We start from the raw sequence: 19660 nt of genomic DNA, 5'->3' as shown, positions 1-19660 counted from the left end.
ATATGAACACAAAAATGGAACATTAAAATATTGATTCAAAAATCAACTGTTCATTAAGATCTTATTGTGGAGCAAATGAGATCCAAAGTGAAAGGAGTAAGTAACAGTTTCTCCACAGGGGCAGAGGGCCAGAGTATGGTACTGGGCTATAAAACCTTCTAAGAAATTGCAGTCATCATAACTCCAGTAATTAAATAATTCTGTTCAATTCACAGTTAATTGAAATGCCAACACTTATCTGAGAATCTAATTGTGAAATTCAGTCCTGAAGAAATGATTCGATGTACATTATGCTCATTGTCACCATATGATCTCTGAGCTCAACAGTCTCATCCTCTTAATTTGCCAAAGCACACAATCCCAAGGACATTGCAAACCTGTGTGTTACAACCACTATATCTTTACTCATATCAGAAGGCTGCTACAACATGACTACTGAGGTAGCTGGGGGCGGCGGGGGGGATGGTTGAAGTGAGCTCTCTTGACAGCTGCTTCATGCCAAAAGAACATAGACACTTGGTCGGGTCACCTTGTATGGCTAAAGAACACATTAGTGTAAACTTTCTATCTTCAAATTATACTTGGCTATTTCTTGAGATGAAGCAATACCAAGGTCCCTTGTCCTTCTCTCTATTCACCGTTAATGCTGAGCACCCATGATGGGAGGGAAGAAATGTGGGTCTGAACACATGTTTGGCAGTCACCAAGTGTTCTGCTAGACCTGAGTCTCCATAGCAGGTGCTACTGTTTTTCACAGAGTGCTCACATGTTGATGCTCCCACAGGAGTGACAATGTGGGGGAGTTCTTCATCTTTCATTCAAGCCAAGGGCCTTTGGTATCCCTGTCTGAAGTTCTTGTGCCTACCTCAGCAGCTAGTTTTTCTTTTTATTTGTTCATGGGATGTGGACACCTCTGGCCTAAGACAGCATTTATTGTCCATCACTAATTGCAATGGAGAACATGGTAGTGAGCTGCCTTCTTATGTGTCGTGGCCCCACAATGCTGTAGGAAGGAAATTCCAGGGTTTTGACCTAGCGATAATATAGGAATGGCAATTTAATTCTTAATCATGATGGATGTGACTTGGAGGGGTGGTGGTGTTCAACACAATTGCACTGAACTGTAATAAAAGGAAAATTTAACCATGGTGAAAAAAACCTTAATAATTTCAAGTGAAACACCTTTAAATTGACCACCTATTGACTGAGCACAGTTAAAAAAGTAAAATTTACATTTAACTTTTAGGTAAAATTAGAAGGAGCTTGTGAAATCCACTAATTGTTTTTACTCTCTTGCACTTCCTATTCATCTTCTCTCTGCCTTCCTTTCTTTCTCTCTACCTTCCCCCGCTCAATTCCTTTTTACACAATCTGACAGGAAATATACCTCAAACTGCTAGAAGAAACCAGTGTCACATCTGCACAGGAAACTGAAGGTTTACACCTACTCATTTCCCACAGAAACTCTAAAGGCTGTAATGTATGACATACACGTTTTATATTTTTAAATTGCCCAAGTAAAGTGCCAAGGATTATGGTGTTTCAAAATATTTGAGTTCCTTAAAGCCTTTTGTTATTTGGTTGCTGTATTTGATCCTTACCACATTACCATTTATAAAGAGTTATGCTGTAGGGCATTTAATTGGTGTTTCCCTTTTCAGTTCCTTCCCAGCTCCCTTGTTTTATTATCATCACTCTGTTTCAACCTTTACACCACCATAGTCAGTCAAATCTCAGATGGTGACGAAACAAACTACAGACGGGAGGTGGAAGACCTGGAAAAATGGTGCATTGAGAACAACCTCTCAATGCTGGCAAAACTAAAGAACTCATTATTGACTTTTGGCGGGATGTTACTCATGCCCCCCTACACATTAACAGCACAGAGGTGGAACGAATGGAGAGTGTCAAACTCCTGGGAGTGGTCATCAACAACAAGCTTTCTTAGACTCGTCATGTGGATGCACTGGTTACAAAGACCCAACAATGTCTCTTCTTCCTCAGGAAATTTGGCATGATGGTGAATACCCTTGCCAACTTTTACAGGTGTGCCATCGAGAGCATTCTGTCTGGATGTATCACTACCTGGTATGGCAACTGCACCATTCAAGATGGGAGATGGTTACAGAGAGTGGTGAACTTGGTCCGGACAATCACAAAGGCCAACCTCCCATCTATAGAATCCATCTACCAGGCCCGCTGTCATGGAAAGGCCGCCAGCATTCTCAAAGATCCACCCCACCCTGGCAATGTTTTTCTACAACCTCCACCATTGGGGAGAAGGTACAGAATCCTGAACACACGCACCAGCCGGTTTTCTAACAGTTTCTATCCAATTGTTGTTAGAATACTGAATGGACTCACAAACTCTTAGCATTTGCCTGTACCTGTGTTTTTGTTTTTGCCGCTATTTACCTATTATTTGCTTAACTATGCTACTTAACTCTGTGATCTGCCTGTATTGCTCGCAAGACAAAGCTTTTCACTGTGCCTCGGTACACGTGACAATAAATTCAATTCAATTGAAAAATAGAGGCACAGGATGAATGGAGGTTGTTTCAATTTTTGATAATTATTTGATAGTTTTTCTTTTCTGGTTCAGACAACTCTACCATAATGCACCTTCCCAGATTGAAGGAAAGAAATGGAGTCCATTGTACTGTCCAAATATCTTCCTTCAGCAAACTTGTAGATGCTAACAATCTGGTTTGTTTAATAATATACAAAAGCACCTTGGGATGGCTAGCCCTGCTATATCTGTTAGTCTTTGGAAGCAAAATCTTACTTTAAGTCAGTATATCTCCTGTAGCAGGAAGTTTGGGATCTGTAAACAACCACATGTGGTTCTTTGACATATTTGATGGCAAATGACATTGGAGCTGAGTGCCCTCCCTAATCTTGAAACCTTTGTACGCTCTTAATAGAATCACTTCCTGCATGCATCTGTTTAATAAGAAGCTCATGTATTGATGATTGTCACTCTTTAACTTTGGTCAGTGAAATTCCATTTCATTTTCAATATGACATCTTGGACAATGAACTTCATTAGTCTCAATCTTGTGTGCTGTCAAAGTCTGACAGTTAGCAGGTCTGTTACCATGTAGCATTCTGTATGATTTAGAATTAAAGTCAACACTAACAGATAGAAACTTAGGCTCCTATTTTAACAGTACCTGAACTTGTATTTTGGATAAATCATAGAAGTATTTTTTATCACCTCTTCTCATTACATCCTTAAAAGTTCCAACAGATTTGTCAAGCACAATAGCCCTTTCATAAATCCATGCCAACACTATCCAATCCTGTCATTGTTCTTCAAGTTTTCCAAGATTGGCAAATTGCAACCAATGGAGTGCCACAGGGTTCAGTGCTGAGGCTTGAACACATTTACACTCTGTGTTAATGACTTGGATGAGTACACTAATGCCAAATTTGCTAATGATGTGAAAATAGGTTGGAGAGCAAGTTGTGAAGAGGACGTGAGTAGTCTGCAAAGGGATAGAGACAGGTTATATGAGTTTTCAAATATTTGGCATATGGAGTACAAGCTGGAAAAATGTGAAGTTATCCACTTTAGCAGGAAGAATTGAAATTTTATTTTTTAAATAGAGAGTGACTACAAAATGCCACAAATGAATCTGGGTATGCCTTACATGAATCAGAAAAAAAGTAGCATGCAAATTTTAAAAATTCTTAATGGAATGCTCACATTGCAAGCAAAACCAGCATCTGTTGCTTAGCCCAAATTGTCCATGAACTGACTGGTTTGTTCACTATTTAAGAGATCAACTAAATGTCAGTCATAATGTTGTAGTTCTGCAGTCACTTATCGGCCAGACCAGGAAACGATGGAAGATGTTCTTCCCTAAATAATAAGGTACAGCTAGTACTTGGGAAGGTAAAAAGAATGTTTGCTTTATTGCACTAAGAACAGATTTTAAGGTGAGGACATCTTGCTACAACTGCAAAAAGTAAAGATAAAACCATCATTGTCTTATCTGACAATAGGGCAGCTCTCTAATTAGAGAGAGATAACAGGTGGTGGTTTAATCTGTGGGTCACCAAACATCACAGAAAGGGAGAGGTTGTGAAGAAAAATCTTTCAATGTAGCATCAGATGGTGCAGGAATTGAACCCACACTGTTGATATGACTCTAATTTTTAAACTAGCCATCTAGCCATAGGACAGTGATGAGATCAGACTTGGAATACTTCATATTGTTTTGGTCTCAGTACCTCAAAAAGATATACTTATATTGGAAGCATTTCAGAGAAGATTCACTTGGCTATTCTTGAGATGCATAAACTATATTTTTATTAAAAAATTAGCAGATTGGACTTATGACAGGGCTTGACAAAGTGGATGGTGAGAAGCAGTTTTTTTTCCTCTAATGGGAGAATCCAGAACTAGGAGACATAGTTTAAGATGAAAAGGTCTCCAGTTTAAGATACTTAAGATTCAAGGAGGATTTTCTTCTCTCACTTTGTCACTAGAGATTTGTCTTGTGCTTGAAGTTAATACTGCTACCTGCACATCATGATATTGGTCTGCAGTATCTTAGGTATTTGGTGTCTGCACATACACTGTTACTAAGGCTGCATGCTCCTTAACACTAAGTAAGGCTCTTCAAATACTTATGTAATGTAACACTCCTTTATTTCTGTAGGAGGCTGTGGCACGATGGTAAAGTCACTAGACTAATGATCTAGAACTCCAACTATTGTTCTGGTGACATGTTTTCAAATTCCACCTTGGCTGATGGTGAAATATAAACTCAGTAACAAACTAATTTTAGAAAAAGGCTAGCCTAATGGTGATCGTGTAACCACTGTCAATTGTTGTAAAAACTTATCTGGTTCACTAAAGTCCTTTTAAGGAAGAAATCAGCCAAACCTTAATTGGTTGGGCTTGCTGTGATCCCAGTCCCACAGAAATGTGGTTGAGTTTAACTGCGAGGAGAAAGTGAGGACTGCAGATGCTGGAGATCAGAGCTGAAAATGTGTTGCTGGAAAAGCGCAGCAGGTCAGGCAGCATCCAAGGAACAGGAGATTCCGGCATAAGCCCTTCTTCAGATTCCTGAAGAAGGGCTTATGCCCGAAACGTCGATTCTCCTGTTCCTTGGATGCTGCCTGACCTGCTGCGCTTTTCCAGCAACACATTTTCAGCTGAGTTTAACTGCATCTGGGTAAGTAGGATTAGGCAATTAATACAAGTCTGGTCAGTGGCACCCACATCCCATCAACAAAGAAAATTTTTTTATTTGCATTATTTACACAACTGGTTTGGAGGTCAGTTAGCTCAGTTGACTGGATGGCTGGTTTGCAATGCAGAGTGATGAGAAGTGAATCTTCTCTGAATTGCTTCCAACGCAAGTATATCTTCTTTAGGCACTGAGACCAAAACCATATGAAGTATTCCAGGTCTGCTCTCATTACTGTCCTGTGGCTAGATGGCTAGTTGGCAGAGTTCAGCATAGGTTCAATTTCCACACCAGCTGAGGTTACCATGAAGGTCTGTCAATCTCATCCCCACACCTGAGTCATGATGACTCTCAGGTTAAACTCAACCCATTGGTCTTCTAAGGCAATGGCAAGTTTACTTTCATATAATAGGTTACCAAACACAGTTCTCTACTGTAATGTCCTACCTCAGCGTGGGCTAATGCTAGACTGGTGCCTTCTCTCTTACTGATACTAGTGCCATATACTCAGTTACTTGATTTACATGAATCCTATCATACTACTTCTCTCCCTAATTCACTTCCTACTTGGTGTACATCGTTCTAATAGTTTTCTTTTACTTGGTTACATAATGTTAGTAATCATTAATCTCATTATCGACATAATTATTACCATCACCACTGTTATCACCATTATCACAATCTCTCTCCTGTCCCTAAAATTCAACTTTCACAGGTAGGCTCTCTGGAATCATAATTGGAAGTCCCAATCTGGTTTGCTTAAATTCACCCCGACAGTGATGGTACTCTACCATGACTGGGAGAGGTTAAGTTACTCCGCACACTGCCTGAAGTGGTAAAGGTATAATTATCCCATATCCTGTGATTATATTCAGACTCATTACTCAGCTTCAGTAAGATCAATGCCTACTTTGTCCTTCTGCATGTCTGTTCAGGTAGTCTGATAATATCAGATCTTGATTGATCTCTTTCTCTAAAGATGGTGGCTCCTGACTTCCTGTCCTTCAACCAGACTCTCTGCCTGACTTTAAGGTTTACAGGGGGTTTGACCTTCCTCTAGAGTTGCAACACCTCTGCTTCACTTTCCTGTGGTTTTTCTTCATGGGGGAGAAAGTGAGGGCTGCAGATGCTGGAGATCAGAGTCAAAACATGTAGTGCTGGAAAAGCACAGCAGGTCAGGCAGCGTCCGAGGAACAGGAGAGTCGACGTTTCGAGTATAAGCTCTTCATCAGGAATGTGAGGGAAGCCCAAGGAGGCTGAGAGATAAATAGGAGGAGTAGTTGGAGCTGGGATGGTGGTAGGCTGGGAATGCGATAGGTTGATGAAGGTGGGAGGTGATTGTGATAGATCGGAGCAGAGGGCGAAGCGGATAGGTGGGAAAGAAGATGAACAGGTAGGATAGGTCATGAGGGTGGTGCCGAGTTGGAGGGTTGGATCTGGGATAAGGTGGGAGGAGGGGAGATGAGAAAACTGGTGAAATCAACATTGATCCCGTGTGGTTGGAAGGTCCCAAATCAGAAGATGAGGTGTTCTTCCTCCAGGCGTCAGGTGGTTAGAATTTGGCTGTGTAGGAGACCCAGGACTTGCATATCCTTGGCGGAGTTGGAGAGGGAGTTGAAGTGTTCAGCCGCAGGGTTATTTAGTGCATGTGTCCCAGAGATGTTCTGCTGTGCTTTTGCAGCACCACACTTTTTGACTCTGATCTCCAGCATTGGCAGTCCTCACTTTCACCGAGTTGATTTTAACCTTACTGCAAAGCCTCTTCCAAGGATGCCTTGCTTGAATAAGTTCTCCTCCTCCCTCTACAAGGGTCTCAATGAGTCACTCTCTCGCTGCACCCCCACCCCACCCCACCACCCCTCCCCCACCCCAGGTTGTCTCCTCTGCCCTGAAGCTCTTCAGTCACATCCTGAAGCAGTCTCGCTACCAAGCCACACCTCCTTTCTCAACACCTACCTACTGAAACGACTGATCCTGCATGGACTCCAGAAAATATTCAGACCAACGCAATTTGGACTTGACCAGGACAACCAGTACCTACAAAAAAATCAAAAGCTTCCAGAAACAGATCTCCCTCTGGATCCTCCGCGCCACACTCACAGCCATGCGCTGCCATCTACTCTCCCTTCAGTCAGCCCTGTCCCAGCTCAGCGTCACACTGACCTGCAAAGGACCTTTGCTGTTGTTTATCCTTGGAAGAATCCACACACGCCAGCATATCGGGCATCAAGAAACATAAATACACCAAACTTTCATGTTCTTACCTCCAAACTCAGGATTCTTCGATCATCCCAAAACCTTCTTCTGGCCTCCAGAACCGCTCGGACGCCGTTAGCTATGTGGCCGCTCCAGTCACCACCACGACAGCAAATGATGATGTCAATTCCACCCCACCATCCTACAGACCACAACCACTGCTAACTATGCCACGCCCATGATCGCTGCCAAGAGAACTATCTCTGCAAACGCCGCAAGAGCCATCACCACCAAAACCACTGCGAAGTCTACCTGGCACATCACTACTACCCCCGTAGTTGCCGCCACCTCAGCCACTTCTGCCCCATCGCCATCAATCACCGGAACACTGCGATGAACACGCAGCCACCATTGAAGACATCATGAACGTCACCTGGAATGTCACCTGGAACTTCTGCCCAAGGTATATAACCAGAGCCCACACCTACCCCCTCATCTCCATCTAAGGCCCCAAAGGATTTCTTCCACTCCCAGCAGAGATTTTCCTGCTCCTCCATGCACATCATCTACTATGTCCTACTTACTGTCCTACTGTGTCCTATCTGTCCATCTTCTTTCCCACCTACCCACTCCACCCTCTGCTCCGACCTATCACCACCATCCTGCACCCCCTCCATTTATCTCTCGGCCCTCTTGGGCCTCCCCCACATTCCTGATGAACAGCTTATGCTCAAAATGTCGACTCTCCAGGTTCTCAGATGCTGCCTGACTGGCTGTGTTTTTCCAGCACTACACTTTTTGATTTTTTTTCTTCATGGGTCTTGAGAGATAATGTTTGGTTTGAGGTTGTTTTCAGAAACAAGGATATCGTTGGGGGGGGGGGGGGGGGGGAGGGCGGTGTTTAACCCATTCCCCATTAAGAATTCTGCTGATGAGTTTAACCCATTAATCAATGGTGTTGCTCTGTAACTGAAAAGAACTAATTCCCGGTCTGTGTTATGTCCCACTGACCTCACAGCCTTGACTGCTCTTTCCATCTCTCTGTTCAATGAAGGATGGCATGAAGAACATGTCAGCAAAGTAAACTTATTGAAACCTTATTTATAAATTGAGAGTCGCTGTCTGATATTAATTCTTATTGGAAACTGTCTGTCACAAATATCCTTTTGTTCTGACCACTGAGTCTGCTGCGGTTGAAAGAAGGTTTGCTCCTTCAATCCATTTTGAATGATGGTTAATTCGTAGTCAATATGTGTTCCCTTTGAAATTGAACACGTCCATTGCTAGCCTTTCTCATGGCCTTTTGGAATCTTGAATAAATCATTGGCTCTGTAGGCATTTGACTGTGTACGCACATGTTTGGGATAACAAAATGTATGTCTTTCAAAATGCCTGGCCACCACACTGAATGTTTTGTTCTTACCCTGCACTTTGTGTTATTTGATGACTCCACGGAGTTTCTGTTGGGTTTCTCTTCACATTTTCAATGGTATACCCCATTCCATAGTTGTACAGCTATCAATCTTCCACTATCATTCAGTGTTATTCCTGCTCATGTTACCTCTTCAGTGCTTTGTCTGTTGGACTATATATTGATCACTCTTGCAGACAAAGGTTTCCGACCATTGTGTACTCCTTGTTTGATATTTGAGCTGCTGTATTTGTCAGTTTGCTGTCAGCTGCAGGAAGTGATTTGGTTGCAGTTGTAGATTAAGACTCTATTTTTTCAACAAAAATAAGATCCTCTCCCTCTGCTTGATCCACTACTACCCTCAAGAGTACTTACACCTTAAAAGGAATATAGACTATTCACATCTCATCAGCCTAAACCTGAGAATCTTTTTATGAATAGAAGTAAGTTTGAGCTTTCTTTCGATCACAATAATTATTGAGTTGTCATGCCAGCTCACTAAGCTGTATGAGCCGATTCTTATGATGAAGTTAAAAATCACACACCAGGTTATCATCCAACAGGCTTACTTGAAAGTACAAGCTCTCAGAGTGCTGTTCCTTCGTAAGGTAGCTAGTTATCTGACAAAGGAACAGTGCTCCAAAAGCTTGTATTTTCAAATAAACCTGTTGTACTATAACCTGGTGATGTATGATTTTTAACTTTGTCCACCCTAGTCCAACACTGGCACCTCCATATCTTATGATAAAGGTTGCTGCCAACATGTTGCCACCATCTGCTTGGTCTAATGTGGTTAAGGAAAAACACTTTCTGCTCTAACTGGAAGAGCTTCTTGTAGATAGCAAGACATAATTTGTTGTAATCTTAGTAATTAGATGTAGGATACATTGGTTTGCTAGGCAATTTTACAGAGGTTTGTAGGAAGAATAGATGTCAGAGATTGTAAGCTGCTCTACCCATGTCTATATGACAACATCACTGAGGGTCATGTTTGTGGCACGCCTCATTATTAACCCTTTCAGATCCATATACAACATCTTCCCCAAGTTTCATTTCATGAGTAATATTACACATTTGTGTACATCGTAGCACTTAGTTTACCCTCAACTCCCCTCTACGACTCTGACTTCACAAATTCAGCTAATCTGAAAGTTTCACTTTTCTCTCAGGATGCATTTCTTTTGGAGTTGGAAGACTATGTGTGTGACTATATGAACTGACAAATCAGGAGTAGGCCATTCAGCCCCTCAAGCTTGCTTTGCCATTCAATGAGCTCATGGCTGATTTGATTGTAATGTCATTTCCACCTAACTGATAATCGTCCAAACCCTTGGTTAACCAGAATCGTTTTACCTCTAATTCAAATCTAGACAAATCTCTGCTTCCACCACCTTTTGAGGAAGAGTTCCAAAAACACATATACTCTAAGAGCAAAAGAAACCTAATCTCTGTCTTACATAGGTGACTCTGATTTTTAAACAGTGACCCCAAGTCCTAGATTCTTTAGAAGAATCATCTTCTTCACATCTGCCCTAACAAGAACCTTCAGGATCATTTGGATTTGAACCAAGTTGCTTCTTATTCTTCTTAACACCAGCAAATACCATTCGAGCCTGTCCACCCTGGGCATGTTCTGAACTGTCTCTAATGTATTTACTTCCTTCATTAAAGCAAATAACCAGTGCTGGTGCAGAGTACATTAGGTGAGGTTTCATCAGTACCAAGTATAACCGAAACATAAACTCCCCACTTTCATTTTCAATTCTTCTTGTAGTAGATAATAATATTCTAATAGCTTTCCTGATTACTTGCCATATCCACAAACTAACCTTTGCTATTCTTGCATTGCATAAGGTGTTATGGACTAGACCAGACCATTCAAAACATTCTTGCAATTCTCTCAAAACAACTTTGCAATTTGTTTCTGTAAGTGTACAGTGAAAATTACCCGGATTAAGTTAGCGAGGTTGACTACTAGATTTTAAAACAGACAAAAAATCTATTCATAAAATTACACAATGAAACACAAAGAATAGAATAAAGAACCCTCTATAGAACTCAATCTATCCAGCAAGACTTAATTATGCTGTTCTGAATACACATAACAGTCCCAACAGTTTAAAAACCAGTATAAATGGAACACGCTTACAGGTAGAAGTTGAAGGACAGGAAAGAGAGAGTTTCTACACAGCTTCCTGTTGAACTTCCCAGTTCAAGATTGAACTAAAAATTGCTCAGCTCAGCTCAGCTAAAGAGCTGACTACTCCCCTCTCTTTATACAGGTCATTTCTAAAGCATGACCACTTTGGCCTGAAGTCTCATATGTTTACATATAAACAAAAGGCCTCTCAAAATCCTATTCATACCCGTACCAAACCAGACTGATCTGAGCCCGGCCCAGTTTATTACCCCCTGAAAAAAAAAGGAGAGTCTCCTTGAGCCAAGGAACAGCTTTTAGAAAAAAAAGAGACTAGCTTTGTGACAAAGGACATCTAGATCTTTTCATATATTAGCCTCTGCAATTTCTCACTATTTAGATAATATACTTCTCCTTTAGCCTTCTAGCCAAAATGGGCAACTTTATCTTTCCCACATCATACTCTATTCGACACATATTTTTGCCCACTCATATAACCTATCAATACCTTTTTGTAGTCCCCTCACCCTCACCATCACCCTAACCCTCTAACCCTAACCCCTACCCTCACCCTGACCCTGACCCTAGCCCTAACCCTGACCCTGACCCTGACAATGACCCTGGCCCGTAGTCACAAGAAACTGAAAACTTCTGACATTCCTAGGCAATGGCTAATGTCTCCTTTTTCAATGCGTGTGTAATTCTGTTCTTTCTCTATCAAATCTCTTGATGTAATACAGACCAGTTTCTTTGCTCTGACAGTTTATGTAAGATTTTGGATTTGGGATCTCCCTTGTGTAAAATAGGCAATTGTATGTGATTTGTAAGTTTATTGAGAAGCAGCAGTTTATATGCAGAATGTGATAGTCTCAGAAGCTTATGAAGGCAACATTCTCTCTCTAGTTGAAGTATTAAGTAACTCTGGGTATTACATGCTCCATCTGAAGAAGACAGTTGCCTGGTGGACAATCCACTTGATGAGGACTATCTCCTGTCTCCAAGCGCTGACCCCAGCATAGCAACTTTTGAGATTCATGGTTTAGCCTATGGTGGCATGGTGACTCAGTGGTTAGCACTGCTGCCTCACAGCACCAGGGATCCAGGTATGATTCCTGCCTCAGGCGCCTGTCGATGTGGAATTTGCACATTCTCCCTATGTCTGCGTGAGTTTCTTTCGGTTTCCTCCCAAATCCAAAGATGTGCAGATTAGGTGAATTGGCCATGCTAAATTGCCCATAGTGTTAGGTGCATTAGTCAGGGGTAAATATAGGATAGAGGAATGGGTCTGGGTGGGTTAGTCCTCAGAGGGTCGGTGTGGACTCATTGGGCTGAAGGGCATGTTTCCATACTGTAAGGAAGCTAATAGAAACATAAAACATTGATAGAAGCTGTTCAGCCTATTGCATGCTGGTTCTCATAAAGATCAGTCATGCTTAGTCACTCCTCCCCTTTTTTTCGGTAAAGTTGTAGTTACCTCATCTTCAAGAATCATCCTATTCCCTTTAGAAAGTGATTCAGCATTTCATGTGGAACATTCCAGATACTGATAACACTCCATATAAAGAAACAAAAACAAAATTTCTCCTCATTTCACCTCGAGATTTTTTGGCAATTATTTCAAATATGGGATGGCTGGTTATATAGCTAGAGGAAATTAGCTTTATTCTACCTATTTTGTCAAGATCTATCATCATCTTGAAAATATCTATTAAGTTACCTTTTAATTTTTTGTATGTCACGGAGAACAGTCCTAATTTTTCATATCTCTCCTCATAACTGAAGTCTTTCATCTCTAGGAGCATCCTGCTTAACTTTGTAAATACACTGCCCAAAATTATCCACATTCCTCAGGTGAGAACCCAACTGGTAATTTATAGACCTCTAGTGTGATTTATTTGCTTTTATGTTCTTGTCCTCTATTTAAAACCTAGGGTACCCAATGCTCCTTTTGATATCACCTTATCCATTTGCCACACACGTTGTCATCAATAATTAGATGGGACCAGATTTTCATGAATTGGGCAAGTTCATGAGGCCTCCAGAATGGAGGACCAGACTGAGCACGCCTGCTTCCATTTCTAGCAGTTCCCATTTTTTTGCTGGCAGGTGAAAACATGTACAATAGAACCTCCAGCAATAGTGGCACAAGTGAGGGAGGAGAATGTGTTGTGAATCTAATACTACACTCAATATGGGGAGTCCACATTGGGAAAAATGGCAAAGGAGGATTTTTCATGAAGCAGAAACTGAAGTAAAAAAAGGTAGTGTTGATCACTGCTCCTGGTGATTTATTTAACTAAACCTCAGCATGGGTTGGTCTGCCATAATGCCGGGAAGTCTTGAAGCTACCAGCACAGATAAGAGACTGTGAAGGTATTTTGAGGAAATGCTAGTGGTCATGCCAACCCTTACGAAGTCAATGATGCAAGAAAAGATTGCTACCACTAATGTAGACGTGAAAAGTCTAGTAGTGTGGTAGTGATGGAATGAGAATTTCTTTTCTCCTGATCAACATGGTTTAGAGCTACTATTATACATGTTAGGTGGGATTTCAACCCAGTGATCCTGGGTCAGAGATATGGATACTATCAAAATGCTGCAAGAGTCTTATGAGATGGAATGAGAGCCTTAACTACTCATTAATTAGCCAATGAAGAGCCTCAATAGAACTAATAGCAGGCAGATGCTTCACCTGCCAGACAGGTCAGCAGGGGGTGGGAAGACAGTGGGCTAGGCTCATCATATTTCATGTGCCCTTCATCAAGAGCAAACACATCAGAGAATGGAGAAATTATAAAACCCCCTACCTCCAAATTCAGTAGGGCCATTTGAAACTTATGCTGATTCAAGCAGACCCATTTTGATTGTTCCAAGGACCATTGTTGCATTGTTCACAGTATGGTAGTCACACATTTATGGAAGAGACAAAAGCAGTGTGGAAGGTGAATGAGGTTTCATGAACTGAAGTTGTTTAAATCCTTAGCCCTTTAAGCATAAAATAATCAAGGTGCAGCTGACAGTTTTAAAAAACAAAAAAAACCCTTGCTGTTGGACAACAAGCCATGTGATGTGGATTAGAAAAAGCCCTGAGCAGCTTGATAGATTTCATTGTTGACCTTTCCCAGGGCTATTATTACACTGAGTCTATAATAGATGCTTGACTTAGTTTCAAAAGTTATAAAGAAGATATCTTAGTGACAAGACATATTTTGATAGCAAGCTGTGCATCAGCTATTAAGGAATTGGCTGTCTTTATTATGATTACTGAATGCAAATATTTTTGTTTTCATTACAGATTAACCACTTGAGGTATTTGAAATCTTTGAACAGGTTTTATGAATGGAACTTTGAGTGAAGGTGTTCTTGGACTATTAGATTTTTTTTGTCATTTTGTCATACCTCACTCGGGTAATGCTTTGGAAATCAAGAACCCCACTACTCCTGGAGTCATCACAAATGTTAAAGATATTGTAAAGTATGCAAATATTCTTGAATTTGCTTGACTTTTAGGCATAGGTTAGCAGAAAGCACCATCCAGATTTGTGCCCTTAATAATAATTGTTATGATATACAAATAAAATGAATCTAACTATAGCTAAACAATAATGAACTTTTTACTTCACTCGTGAGACATGGGCATCACTGGCTGGCCCAGCATTTATTACCTATCCCTAGTTGCCTTCTTGGAGATGGTGGGGAGCTGCCTTCTTGAATCACTGCCGTCCATGTGCTGTAAGTAGACCCACAATGCTGTTAGGGGATGATTCCAGGATTTTCTCCCAATGATACTGAAGGAGAAGTAATATATCAACAGTTGACATATAACTTAACTAGTTAAAACTGAGCTTATGCTCAAAACGTCGACTCTCCTGCTCCTCAGATGCTGCCTGACCTGCTGTGCTTTTCCAGCACCACACTTTTTGACTCTGATCTTCAGCATTGGCAGTCCTCACTTTCTCCTAATTAAAACTCTAGCCCTCTTATAAAATACTCACTACAAACACATTATTATAGATAGAGTTGCGTGTTTTGATGGAGGGAAGAAAAGCTGGAAGCCAGTCAATAGCTTCTGTATACAAGGATCACTTTTGATTGCCTGAACTTGCCGTGTTTCAATCTCTCTTCAAGTAATCTTCACATTATTGGTGGAAGCATAGATCAACAGGTTCACACATGATAGAGTTTCTGATTTATTGATTTTAAGGAATAGTTTACAGCAACAAGTAAAGGATGTGGCATCATTAGCTGACCAGAAATTTATTGCCAATCCCTTGCTGCTCTTGACCTGAGTAGTTTGCTAGGTGATATCAGAGGGCAGTTGAGAATCCATATATTGCTATGGATCTGGAGTCACATATAGATCAGATTAGCTGAGGTCAGCAGATTTCCTTCCCTGAAAGACATTAGCACCAGATGTTTTTTTCCAACAATCAGCAATAGTTTCTTGGTCATCAGTAGTTTCTTAATTTTAGATTTTGTTTTTAAAATTGAATCCAAATTCCACTATCTGTTATGGTGGGATTCAAACTCAGGTCCCTAGAACATTGGGTGAGTTTCTGGAGAAATAGGTAGTGATATTACCATAAGTATATTGCCTCCCTATTTTCTTCAGGCTTCAGAGATTTTGTACTGCAAGAGACACAACACATTATCTTCCAGAGGTCTGAAGGCTTCTAACAATATCATTCACACCCACACACTATTCAACATCCCAGGAGCCAATCAGATGGATGTTGGCATCCACAGCTGGTCACAATTCCACAAGCCAATCTGTTGCTTGTTACTGACTGAATCTCAAATCGGACATAATTCTTGTCTTCAACCAACCTCCTCCACTGTGTCACAAGGCTGGTTCCTTTTCTCTAAAAGCTGTTCCTTTCTTCAAAGATACTGTGACCTTGGTTTCTTTCAGACGCGTCGTAATGCTCCCGGTCTCGATTTGACTAGTTTGGTACAGAGATGAAAAGGATTTTGAGAGCCTTTTGTTTATATGTAATCAGACAAGATTTCAGGTCAAAGTGGTCATGTTTTAGAAGTGACCTGTATGATGAAAGGGAAGTGGTCAGCTCTCTAACTGAGCTGTTCAGTCCAGAACTGGTTGGGCATTCAACAGTGAGCTGTGTGGAAATTCCCTCTCTCTTTCTGCCCTTCTAACTTCAACCTTTAAGCATCATGCCCCTTTTTTAAACTGTTTTTTTAAGGGGGTTGCTTATTGGGACTGTTGTGTATATTTGAAACAGCATAATTAAGTCTAGTTTGGATAGACTGGGTTCTGTAGGGGTTCTTTATTCTGTTCTTTGTGTTTCTTTGTGTAATTTTGTGAATACACTTCTGTCAGTTTTAAAATCTAATAGTCAACCTAGCTAACTTACTCTGTGTAATTTTCACTTTACACTTGCCAAAACAAATTACAAAGTTATCATCTGGGTAGCCTGCTCAAGAATGTTTTGTGTGGTCTGGCCTAGTCCATAACAACTGTTTGAACAAAGCAGCAATATAAACATTGCTTACAATAAGTTTTGGTGACTTTCTTTTAAACAATACAGCAATCCATTCCACAATCTTTGGTTTTTTAAAATAATCCTTTTCCCATTTCAGTCAATGATCAGAAATACAAATAAAAATAGATACGGTCTTTACTGCTGCTGATGTCTTCCCAGTGGATGAGCATGAGGTGTCCAGAAATATGGGATGAAGAGGCAGGAGAGTGGGGTTATGAGACAACTTTGGAAATAGTGTGGGAAATGAAACCTGAAGCTGCACAATCCTAACAATCTGTTATAAAACTGGACCAGAGGTCTCATAAAACTGAGGTAGGCCTTCTAAACAGCCTGACCTACCACTCAGCATTGTTCAAACTGCCTTCAAAATGTGACAGGTCTGACTTGATAATATCCAGTGGTAGGGCAAGTATGGTATGAAGAATAATAGCAATATTTGATTATACTTTTAGCAAATGTCCAAAATAAAATATGTGCAGCACTTTTATGGTATGTCAAAGGTATATAATTGCCCCAAAAACAACAAATTCTGGAAATCACAGTGGGTCAGGCAGCATCTATGGACAGAGAGCAAGCTAACGTTTTGGGTCTAGATAATTCTTCATCAGAGGCCCTTAAATAATTGTTCCTTGGTCTCAATCACCAATACATTGAAAATATCAGTGCATTGCAAACAGTTTATTTGAAAAAAGAAATTTTGGACCAGCCTTCAATATCTACATACAAGTTTCTAAGAGAATAAACATTTTCCTTTAGAATTTCTTACATTCTTGCTCTAGTTTCATGATTGCATACAACTTGTAGGTATCACAGATTAGACATACTTAAGAAGAGATGTATTCTATATAAACACACTAAAGATTTATAAATCAAAGTTGAATTCTTTTGCCATTCTAGGATGCCTACAGAGATTTATTTTAAAAATACTGTTTTACTTCTAGGACTATGCTATTATAAAATTGTTTAAAATTGAATATTTCTGACTGTACTTGTAAAACAAGCTCAGCTTGGCCTCAAAATGTTCACAGGTTATTGAATAGATAGAATATTAAGACTTTTATACATTAATCCCAATTCTATTTATTGCCTTGTCTAAAAGATTCTCTTTTAAATATTGATGTGGTGGTTTATTGCTGTTGATTACATCATTTCACCAGATGTTCCCCAGAACACTGCAAGCCTGAACAGCTAATGACTCTACATTGCCAAATAATACATCTATGTTATTGGTTTTAATGCTATGCTTTCTGTTACCTTTATGATTTTAAATTGTCACATGCTTAAAGTAGCTCAAGGCAAATTTCTTAAACTTAATAAGATTTATCCTTTATGCAATCCATCTTTTAGTGAATATGTGACTCATTTTGACCCTTCAGTTACTGTGATAACTTTAAATAATTATAGTTCATGACCACAGCAACCTAAATTTAAATAAATATAATACATTCTACAAAGAAATGTGAATACCAATATTTACAATCATCTCCGGAACTATATAATAACTGCAGATCTCAGGAGGATACTTTGCAGTATTATAAACAAAGCCGCCTACAAAATGTCTATATTTTGTCATATCACTGTCCTGTATCTTTTCTTGAAACTTTGTCTTATATTGCACTTAAATGTGATGGAGAACCTGATGCCATGAAGAAATGGGCACCATTCCAGATATTCCAGACACATACTTCTTGTTGTCTTTGCAACATGAACCTACGAAACACCTGCACAGAATGTTTTCTGAATGTTCTCAATATATTATCACTCCACATCCAGGATTTTGAGTGTGTGAGAAGTCATTTCACTTGTGGTCGTACATTGTGATCTTGTTGATTAAGTCCAAAAGCTCACGAAAACTGGGGCGCCCATCTGGTTTCTGAAAAATTGTATTCAAAACAATTGCAGTCATTATCCACTCAAGAATTGTTTACTAATAAACTTTGCCATTAATCCCATCTCAAATCCCCGGACTGGATTCTGACAATATTCAGAGAAATCTAAATGACACCCCATCACAATGCACGAGTATCAAATTATCGTCCATATCTGAAAAAACAAGAGATGTAATGTACAGGCAAAGAGAAAAATAAGGAAATGAAGGATTAGTTAAACCAGGAGACAGGTAACATGATAACCACCAGACAAGGTAAAAATGGACCTGATTAACGTAAAGAAAAATAGATATGCCATAAGTTGAACAGAATTCCCAATGTAGCCCAGGACTACCTCAGAAGTTGTCCTTCAGTGTTAAGGGGGTTTTATGAGGACACGCAGCTCAGGTCAGGTCTATGCCCGACAAGTGAGTCAGGGGTTACAGGGCTCTGGGAGGAAAGTGCATATGCATCACATCAATTTCACTCCTCATATTAACTACTTCCATTACTTTCTTTAAAAACTTACTAAAGTTAGCTAAACTAAATGGTCTTCCTGAGGAAGCTCACTCGCCCCAAAACATTAACTCTGACTCCTCTCCACAAATGCTGCCAAACCTGCTGAACTTTTCCAGCAATTTCTGTTTTTGTTTCTGACTTACAGCATCCGCAATTTTTATCTTACTAAGCCATATTGGCTTTCCTTAATTAATCCATACTTTTCCAAGTGACTGTTAGTTTCCCCCGGATTGTTGTCTTTAAATGTTTTCCACCACTGAGCTTAAACTAACTAGATTGGAATTGCTGAATTTATCCGTTACACTCTCCTGTGAACAAAAGTGTAATATTTGCATTTTTCCAGTCCTCTCACAGCAGCCCAGTGTCTAAGGAGGATTGGAAGATCATTCCCAGTATTTCACAATCTTCACTCTTTCGTCAGCATCCTTGTATACAACTCCTCTGGCTTTGGTCATTTATTGACTTTAAGTATGCCAACCTTTCCAAAACCACTACTTTATCAACCTTTAGTCCACCCAGTACCTCAACTGCATCAGCTTTCTCTATGACTTAGCAGCAATTTCTTCCTTAAAGAGTATTAATGTTATGACCCCTAACTCAAGGAAATCAATTCCCTCTTTGGTCCCTAAATGGCCAAATTCTCTTTTCACTATCCTTTTTTTTTAAACCGTTTTGTTTATAGAGGACTTTCAATTCCCTTTTAACTTTGGCAATCTCTTTGCATACTCTCTCTTTGTCTCCAATGTTTTTTTCATTTCCTCCCCCATATTTCTATATTGAACCTTGTTCTTATTTATATTATCCAACTGGTAATAGTTATACAACTA

At 40.1% G+C, this 19660-nt stretch overlaps 1 protein-coding gene across 5 annotated transcripts in view; it reads right to left on the bottom strand.

Moving 5' to 3' along the window:
• Positions 1–16991: 16991 nt before the first annotated feature.
• txk (TXK tyrosine kinase) overlaps positions 16992–19660 on the bottom strand; it is a 54538-nt gene continuing 51869 nt past the window's right edge. For 2 of the 5 annotated variants that reach the window (XM_043691455.1, XM_043691463.1), the window contains exon 15: positions 16992–18319. In XM_043691455.1, the coding sequence (XP_043547390.1) occupies positions 18245–18319 (75 nt within the window). In that variant the 3' untranslated portion in view covers positions 16992–18244. The remainder of the gene's footprint in view (positions 18320–19660) is intronic. The other 3 variants (XM_043691472.1, XM_043691482.1, XM_043691492.1) reach the window with 2 other exon arrangements.

Source organism: Chiloscyllium plagiosum, chromosome 1, assembly GCF_004010195.1.
Source record: "Chiloscyllium plagiosum isolate BGI_BamShark_2017 chromosome 1, ASM401019v2, whole genome shotgun sequence".
Classification (NCBI taxonomy): domain Eukaryota; kingdom Metazoa; phylum Chordata; class Chondrichthyes; order Orectolobiformes; family Hemiscylliidae; genus Chiloscyllium; species Chiloscyllium plagiosum.
This window is presented reverse-complemented; position numbering and strand designations above follow the sequence as displayed.